General features: G+C 40.3%; 1 protein-coding gene across 2 annotated transcripts; it reads left to right on the top strand.

Moving 5' to 3' along the window:
• The first annotated feature begins 1,164 nt into the window (after positions 1-1,164).
• Positions 1,165-7,646, top strand: sapcd1 (suppressor APC domain containing 1). Of its 2 annotated transcripts, XM_023349794.1 has the most exons (5): positions 1,165-2,371; positions 2,474-3,188; positions 5,692-5,859; positions 7,184-7,330; positions 7,421-7,646. In XM_023349794.1, the coding sequence occupies exons 2-5, from the start codon at positions 3,090-3,092 to the stop codon at positions 7,508-7,510; spliced, it is 504 nt and encodes a 167-aa protein (XP_023205562.1). In that variant the 5' UTR covers positions 1,165-2,371; positions 2,474-3,089; the 3' UTR covers positions 7,511-7,646. The 2 variants fall into 2 exon arrangements, with proteins under 2 accessions (XP_023205562.1, XP_005797312.1); XM_005797255.2 differs by having other exon boundaries at positions 1,165-3,188.
• The last annotated feature ends 1,101 nt before the right edge of the window (positions 7,647-8,747 follow it).

Raw genomic sequence — 8,747 nt, 5'->3', positions numbered from 1 at the left:
CATTTTGTTGGGGATTGAAACAATGAGCACATGGAGCTTTAGGCCGTGATTTAGGGGGGATCACACGTCTCGTGATGTAACGGAGTCATGGGTCCGCTCCTGCAGGCTCTATCCCCGGGACGCTGACACAGAGCGCGGCTCGTCCGTCTCCGCAGGGAGTAAATTCTGTCCCCTTATAGCCAAAACCTCTGCAAAATGTTTGTATCTCGCCCCTTTTATTCTGACAAACCAAATAAAAAACTTACATCCAACTGCAGTCTAAAGCAGGAGTGTTTGTGGCACTTGAACTGATTTTTGTGGTGCCCAACTGCGATTCAAGAATGACACAGATTTATTTAACTTATTTTTTTTTTTTTACTGAGAATCAAATTATTACTGTTCTTGCAGTTGAAAGTGTTAAAGTGCACCACAAATCTGGAACAAACCTCCAGAAAACTGCAGAGCAGCCGAACCACTGATTTCCTTTGAATCAAGGTTAAAATCTTTGATGTGCTTTGATGGTTTTGAAGATGGCATTTTGTCAAAAAGTGTCGTTCCTTCCACAACTGGTGACTGTACGATGTTTTGACGACGCAAAGAACTTTGAACTGCCTCGTCGCTGAAATGTGCTTATGCAGATAAACTTGAACTTAAAAGTAGTTGTTTGATTAGAATCAAACTTTTATCGGCAGAGCCATGTCTACCCAGAGACTTTTACTGAGAGACTGAGCTTGCTGCACCCAAATCAGCTGTTATTTAATTTATTAAACCCTGCTAAATATAGGAGGCATCTTGGAAGAAAATAACCCAAATCCTGTTTTTAAAACAGAATAAATTTGTTCAACCGAGCGTAAAAGAATTTGAAAACTAGATGTACTTTATAAGTAGCAACTAGCATCCACCTACACTGGGATTAAATAACTCACAAATGAATGTCAAGGAAGCTGATTACGCTGGATTATACTGAAAGAATTATTTTTTAAAAAAATATCTTAAACTGTGTCATTTCTAAATGAACATCCCACCATCTCGAAGAAAAAGGCCCTTAAGAGGCAAGGTCATTATAACCAATGTAACTGTTTAGATTAAAGCACACTCACAAGACAGAATGGCCTAGTCAAAGTTCAGATGTAAATTTGATTTAAAATCTGTGCTTGAGCTGTTTTGCAAAAAAAAAAAAAAAAGAGTAGATGAGATTCAATCTATTTCAGCTGGTAAGAAGTTCTACAAAAGTCATGAAGGGATGAATACACTTTGTAGATTGTTTTTACTTTTATTTTTTTAGAATAAAATGTTACCATTTGCTGATTTTCCCCATAAAATAAAGGAAACAAAATGGTACCTGTAATGTAACAAACAGTGAAGGTGATTTCAATAAGTCTAAATGGTAAGTGTCTGTATGTGAAGTTGAAATTTTTTATCTTTTTTTATTATTATTATTGCTTTAATTTTGTATGTTTTCACATCAAAGCACGTTTTGAAAACTGTCTGGTCTGACCAGAGAGGTTCCACCCAACCGTGTTCTGACTGTGTTGCGCCACCTGGTGTTTCACAGAAGTCATAGCCTTTACATTCCTTTAGAAAACAGCCGCTGTGGAAGTTTGCTGCCTTCAACAAGCAGGCCCACTGCTCCCCCTGCTGGTTGACAGACAGAGCTGCAGCTTTAACGGACTCAAAATTGCCTATAAAATTTCAGAGACGATTAAAATTTATTTGCAGTAAACTGTGTATAATAGTGGAACGCCCTGCAAAAAGAGAAATGTGTTAACATGTTTTACTGTCAGTAGAAACTGGCTCAACCGCGACCTTTGTATCATTAAACGTACTTAATGCTGAATGTGCAGCTTATTTGGAAGATGATGAGCGCTTCAAGTGAACATTTTTGTATTTTGAGTGTTTTCAGATGTACAGATCAGCATCCACTGATTAACATGAAGCAGCTTGACATCCACATCCAGCAGGGGGCGCTGGTGCTTTTCCGTAGGGGTCAATGGGTGAAAAGCAGGGAACGCACGGACAGGTCGGCAGTCTTGTGACTGTTGTGTTTATTCTTGTTAAAATAACACTCTTCAGATGTTATTTTAAACTATTCCGAGATTACAAACTAGTGCAAAAAGATTTTTAAAATATTTTAGTTGCTCCTTACCTTAAATTGCTAATTTTGCTTGAACATGGCTATGAGTTCACTGTAGTCCAAACCATGCAGTCATTAGATGTGACTCCAACAGAGCATCTTTGGGATGTGGACAAATCTGCAGGAACCGTGTAATGGTATCATGACGGTATGAACTAAATGAACTATGAAGAGTCGAGGAAACTGTCGGTCAAATCTCACTTCAGCCACCAATAAGAAACAGTTTTTTTGTTGTTTCATCCTCAGAAGTTATTGCAGGTGAGTAAAATCTTCTGTACTTTCTGTTCTGAGTTCATGTTCAAAACAATATAAACATATACAGTATCTACATGTTTTATTCTGTACCCTTTTCCTCCTCAGGTTGTGTCGCATTCCTGGAAGCATGTCGGGACAGAAGGCGCATTACAATAAGAAACCAGTTACATGTGCTGTTTTCGTTCAGCGGCACCGGCGCGGGAATGCTTCATGCGATACTTGGAAACGTCTGCCAGTCCTTAAACAGAGGAAGACGGATACAAGAGACCCAGACTAGTTTTCCAGCCTCAGTGGAGTTTTGATTTAAATCCAGGAGTGACACTGAGGCTCCAAACCACGCCAGTCCACACCCTTAGAAATCTGCCACCTTTCATGTTTCCTGCTCTAATTTTTATATTTTTTTATACTGTTGTGTTTTCTGTTGCATTCGCTCGGGCGCTCTCCACCCTGCTGATGAACCAGTCATAGCAGTGACATGAGGAATTTACCTCGCCCTCGGGGCGCCGTGCTGCCTGTGCGTCCTTCTGCTTTTTCCCCTCTCTCTCTCTCTCTCTCTCTCTCTCTTTCTCTCTCACTCTCCCTTTTTCTCTCTGTGTGTGTGTGTCTCTCAAGCAAACACACACTCACTCTTTCTCTGAAACAAACCAGTGTAGCTCAGTGGTTTGTTGTAGGAGGTGCAGGCAGCTGTATGGGGTAGCCCTCAGTTCGTGACCTCCTCTCCATGGCCTGTCGTCTCTCCGCCTCTGGCTCCTACACCGTAGTCATCATCCCACTGAGGACCAGCCTTCACAGCCAGGAGGCCCTTCGCTTCTACCTATGGGTGAGGGCCTGTATGTGTATGTTGTCTCCGTGTGTGTTTTATGGTCAGACGTGATAACTAGATCACAATTTACTTCCTCTGGAGTCCATAAAAGTGTCACAAAGTTGATGCATTTGGCTGCGGTACATTTTGTTGACTTTTTCCCGAAGCTTGGAATTTAGCACATATTATCTAACTATATGTCTTTCTGGAGAAGCAGCTGTCACGTACGCTTCAAGAGTGGCTACAAGATGTTAGTTCGCCTTTAAACTCATATAGGGTCCTGATTATGGATAAATAACTTCTGTGAATGCATTTCTTTTTTACCCATTTCAGACAAATATAATCTTAATAAATGCTAAATGCAGTGTTGTCAAACTAAAATCATTTTACTGTTGAATTCATTGTAATTAATCACATTGTTTTGGATCAGCTGTACTAGCCACACCCAGGTCTGATCACTGCTTGAACTGCAGAATCAAGAAATCACTTAAACAGCGCCTGTCTGACGACACGAAGTAGGCTAAGAGTTCAAAAAGCAGCACTCCACGCCGTGACTCAAAGAAATTCAACAACACATGAAATGCATAAAGTTGAAACCAGAAGTTTATTGTCATTGACACTGAATAAAAAGACGAGCAAACATTTTCTTCTGACTAACTGAAGTCAAATTGCTTTTGTTTTAGAGCTAAAAACTAATTCTTGTTAGTTTCTCTAACTAAAATCTAGCCATTTTAGTTAGAATTACTCAAGTAGTTTGTATTTGCTAAATGTCACAATAATGAGAGAAAGAATGTGTCAGATTTATGTTTTTAAAGTCCAGTAGTGTTGTTTGCTTCAAAATCTTCCTGGTAAACTTCTTCAAATCTTTCTTCTATATTTACCTTCTGATTGGTGTCGTCGGTGTTTTCAAATCTATGTATTTAAAGCCTACAAATAAGTTAAATGTAAATATGGAAGAATTAGCTAGAAAGGCATAGTTTTGGCTGCTCAAACTAAGTGAGACAGTTAGTTAGCTTCATATCTACCTTAGGTGGTAGCGTTAGCTTTACTCTAGTTTTATGAGTGAGTTGTCCACGTCCTTGTTGCTGCTTGTGGGTCCTCCTCTCTGGAAGGATTCAAGTTGAACTTGTTGCAGTACAGAAAACACCCTAAATCTCACCCAGTTACTTTAGGTTAGTAACACTTGCTCTTCTTGTTAGGAACTGGTTTGAAAAGCTGGCGAACGCTGAAACTTTGGAGCCAGTCCAGACAGGGATGGACTCTAGCAACTGTTATGGCAACGGCACTGGCCCTGAGGATTTAAAGGGCTTGGGTATTTTTATCACTTTGAATGTATTTTTTGTGGGGGTGGGGGGATAGTATTTTAAGGATTTCCCAAGAAGTTCAGTCTCATAGAAAATAAGAATCCATTGGGTCTAACCTAATGCTGGACCCTCAAGCATGATTATGACACAAATTCAATCCATTATTATGGGAAGTGACAGAACATTGGGAAAAACCTAAAGTTATGTATCGATTGTTTGGAGCAAAAACACACTGCTGTCATTATAGGACCACAGTGGCCAACAGCGAACTGTCCTTGAAACCTCCATTGATTTATTTACTTTTTGTGTGTGTGTGTGTCCATAAATACATCAGCATGTGTGCCTGGAGCCAAATCTGTGAAATAAAACCTTATTTTAGCGTGATGTAACGTTATGATGAAGGTTTTTTGCACAAGGCTGCTCTGAGTGTGATTGGTGTTTGTCTATATATGTAAAAACTTTATTATTTATCACTTGTGGGACACAAGTGATAATCATTGTAAAAGCTCCTATTTTTCTGGTACATTCTGAGCCTGTAATTTTGCTCCTTTAGACCCGAGTCCACATTGTAACGTATTATTGCTCCTATAAACTTTGGACTGAAAGGAAAAGCTTAAAATTTTGGCTTTTCACCATGCCATAATTACAAGAGGACTTTGAATTGGCGTCAGTAATTTTATTAATATCCCTAAAGTCTAATTTAATAAACAGTTTTATGTTGTTATTGGTTTTTTTGCCTACACATTTACGGCCATTCTTTGAGGCAGCTGATATGTTCCTGATTCTGATGATTCGTCATGTTTATTCATTTTTTTTCCTGCTATCATCAGTCAGCATTTCCATTTTGGCGTAATTTGTCTGAGTGACAAATCCCCGCACGTCCCGCTTGTTCTGCAAAGTTCCTCATTTAGACGTCTGTACAATTGGGGAGACTCAATATTTTCAGATGTGCTTACGTTGTTACTATTGTTCATATTTTCTGATGTTTTTCTGTTTCGTCATAGTTTTAATTACTTTTTAAATATTAAAGTGACCTCAGTACGTTGTACATCAGTTCATTATCTTTTGTGATATATATTTGAATCTTTTTCTACCAAACACTCCAGTACCACTGGAAGTAAGAATAATAGTGTGGTTCTGATTACTGTTCATGAAATTTGTAGTAGAACTGCCATCCAAATGAAGAGTTTCTACATTTTGATTTTTCTTTCTACTAGATTAAGCGGATGAAGGACCTGGAACAGGAGAAGGATGCTCTGTGGTCGGGTCTGGAGGTTCTGGAGAAGGGTCGGCTGTGGTACTTCCAGCGGCTCGGGGAGAACAGGGCTCTGCGGTGCGTCGAGACCAGATACAGCACCGGCGCTTACCACAAACGTGCAGCAGAGGTACAGGGTCATGCGCTGTTGAGAAAACAAACGGTGGATGAGTCGGCCTGAGAATGAACTGGACATTTATTTTTCGTTTCATGTATAGCATTGGAAAGACGTTGTTAGAAAAACAAAAACTATCACCGGGCTTGTCCAGCTGCCCACGCGGACAAGCCCAAAGGTCTTGATCAGATGAGACAACAATTGAGCTAAACTAGCACTGAAGAAAATAATAAAACAATGATGAGGGACTATCTCAAAACTCTTATGGCTTAACTTAAGATCAACAGATTTATGGTTGAAACTTAGAGACATTTGTGTGTTCCAAGAAACTGACTGAAATTCTTTGGCTGAAGCAGTCAAAGAATTTTAATCCTTTTAAAAATTTACATAGTACGCTTTAAAAACAAGGAAACCAATTAAATTAAGAAATAACAGAATTTAATAATAAAATAATATGTTTTTGCATAACCAGCAAAAACATGCACCAAAAGCTTCTGGACTACTGCAAAAACCTCGTGTTGAAAGTGTAACTTGGATAGCTAACCAGATAGCTAGCCGGATAGCTAGACGGATAGCTAGACGGATAGCCAGCCGGATAGCTAGACGGATAGCTAGGCAGATAGCTAGACGGATAGCTAGCCATATAGCTAGCCAGATAGCTAGACGGATAGCTAGCCATATAGCTAGCCAGATAGCTAGACGGATAGCTAGCCAGATAGCTAGACAGATAGCTAGGCAGATAGCTAGACGGATAGCTAGGCAGATAGCTAGACGGATAGCTAGGCAGATAGCTAGCCAGATAGCTAGACGGATAGCTAGACGGATAGCTAGCCAGATAGCTAGACGGATAGCTAGCCGGATAGCTAGATGGATAGCTAGTCGGATAGCTAGATGAGTAGCAAGCCGGATAGCTAGATGAGTAGCAAGCCAGATAGCTAGATGTATATATCTAGCCAGATAGCTAGACGGATAGATAGCCGGATAGCTAGACAGATAGCCAGCCGTATAGCTAGATGTATAGCTAGGCAGATAGCTAGACGGATAGCTAGCCGGATAGCTAGAGAGATAGCCAGCCAGATAGCTAGATGGATAGCCAGCCGGATAGCTAGATGGATAGCTAGCCGGATAGCTAGAGAGATAGCTGTCTATCAAGATAGCTATTCAAGATAAGAGAAAGCAAGTTTGGAAATTATGATGTTGCATTAAACCAAACTTAATTGTGCACGTTTGCATTTAGGAACTCATCATCCGAAACGTTCACTAATTATTTCATAACAACATCGTTTACATTATAATGTCTATTCTCTTTAATTGTGGTGAAGTGTTTGTTTCTCTGTAGGCCCGGTCCTGCCTCCCCACACACATCCAGCAGGTTAACGGCTCCCTCGGCTCTATAATGAGTGAACCCAACGTCAGCAGCAATCCCTGTCTCTGTGATCCACTGGCGGACAGTGACCTCCGCTGGCGAAACACGGTACTGACTCAGGTAAATATAAAGCTGAATAAGTTTTAGCTCATTTCTCTCAATTCCTCAGTCCATGCTCTCACACCAAGTTCAAAATAAATCCTCTCGTAGAAGGTGAGTGAGAAGAACCGTCGGATCTCCGTGTTGGAGCTGGAAAAGGAGGCTCTCCTTGATGAGCTGGAGGATCTGCAATTCTGCTGAGTGCCTGAATTCAAATGAGATGATCCGCACACCGTCGCCTCCCAGATCGACTCATTCTGAGGCGCTTAGTCATTTGTAAATATATAAATCTATATTTAAATGAATAAATTGCTATAAATTCTACCTACTCTTTTTTTTCTGGTATTCTTTTCAACATCCTAATCTTGGCCAACGGGTTTTCTTGCCTGACATGTTGTTGGCAAAATTCACCAGTGAGTCACTCACAATTTATAAAAGCCAAACCCTACAGTATGAAATCTGATTTTACAGCTGTTTCTCATGATCCAACTCACTTTGTGATTAACTTTTTCCTGACTTCTGTATTTTGGATCCCGTGTTTTGAGTTATTTAGTATTTTCCCCACTTAGCTCTGTTATTTAGTGTTTATTGATCTCATCATAGCCATCCCATGTTCCTGTGATGTCTTCAGTGTAATCTCAATTCTTTTCAATCTTGCTCCCCATTCATGTAGTTTCGGAGGTGGGGGAATAAAATTACCTTCTTTGCAGCTGACACTGTCATTTTTAGTACACGGTATCACCAAACTGGTGTACTGTTTTTTTTCTTTTGTTTACCTGAGGTGTAGAGAGTACCCTGCATCATTTTGGGTCCCAGTTCTTCCGTTTCCGTCCCCACATGAGGGCTCCCTGTCCGGACACGTCGCAGGAACCTCCCCCGGTGGTCCCACACTGATCTTACAGCAACCGATAAAACCTTATCGCACGCAGTCATCTTTAGCGTTTGCAGGAATTTTCTCTGGTGCGTAGCACAACTGTAGCTTTGTGCACACAGGAAAGGAAGGTTGGATTGTTTACGGCCTTTAGACGGATGGTGATGTCTGATCAGAGTCAGCATCTGTTTGCCCATTTCGACAGTAGCTCCATGCACAGACATGACTGTTTTTTATTTTTAGCTTTTCATATCGAAATTTTTCCATCAACTTCTCATCTTCCCTGAGTGTTTGTTGACATCAAGGCTTATGGTGGCTCTTTGTCGCTGCCTCTGTTTGGATAGGTTGATCAGATCGTCGCTGCTGTACTCTGATTGTACAAGCATGAGAAGAGCACTTTGATTAATTTTTTTTTTTTTTTTTTTTTGTACAGTCTGTGACATAACTTGATGCAAAAAAAAAAAAGTGGAACTAAACCAAATACTCCTGCTCAAACTATGCAATGTAAAAGAAGTGCCTCCTGAAAGAAAGAAATCGGGGCAGGAACCAGATTACAATCAACTTATT

The sequence above is a fragment of the Xiphophorus maculatus genome, chromosome 17 (genome assembly GCF_002775205.1).
Source record: "Xiphophorus maculatus strain JP 163 A chromosome 17, X_maculatus-5.0-male, whole genome shotgun sequence".
NCBI lineage: Eukaryota > Metazoa > Chordata > Actinopteri > Cyprinodontiformes > Poeciliidae > Xiphophorus > Xiphophorus maculatus.
This window is presented reverse-complemented; position numbering and strand designations above follow the sequence as displayed.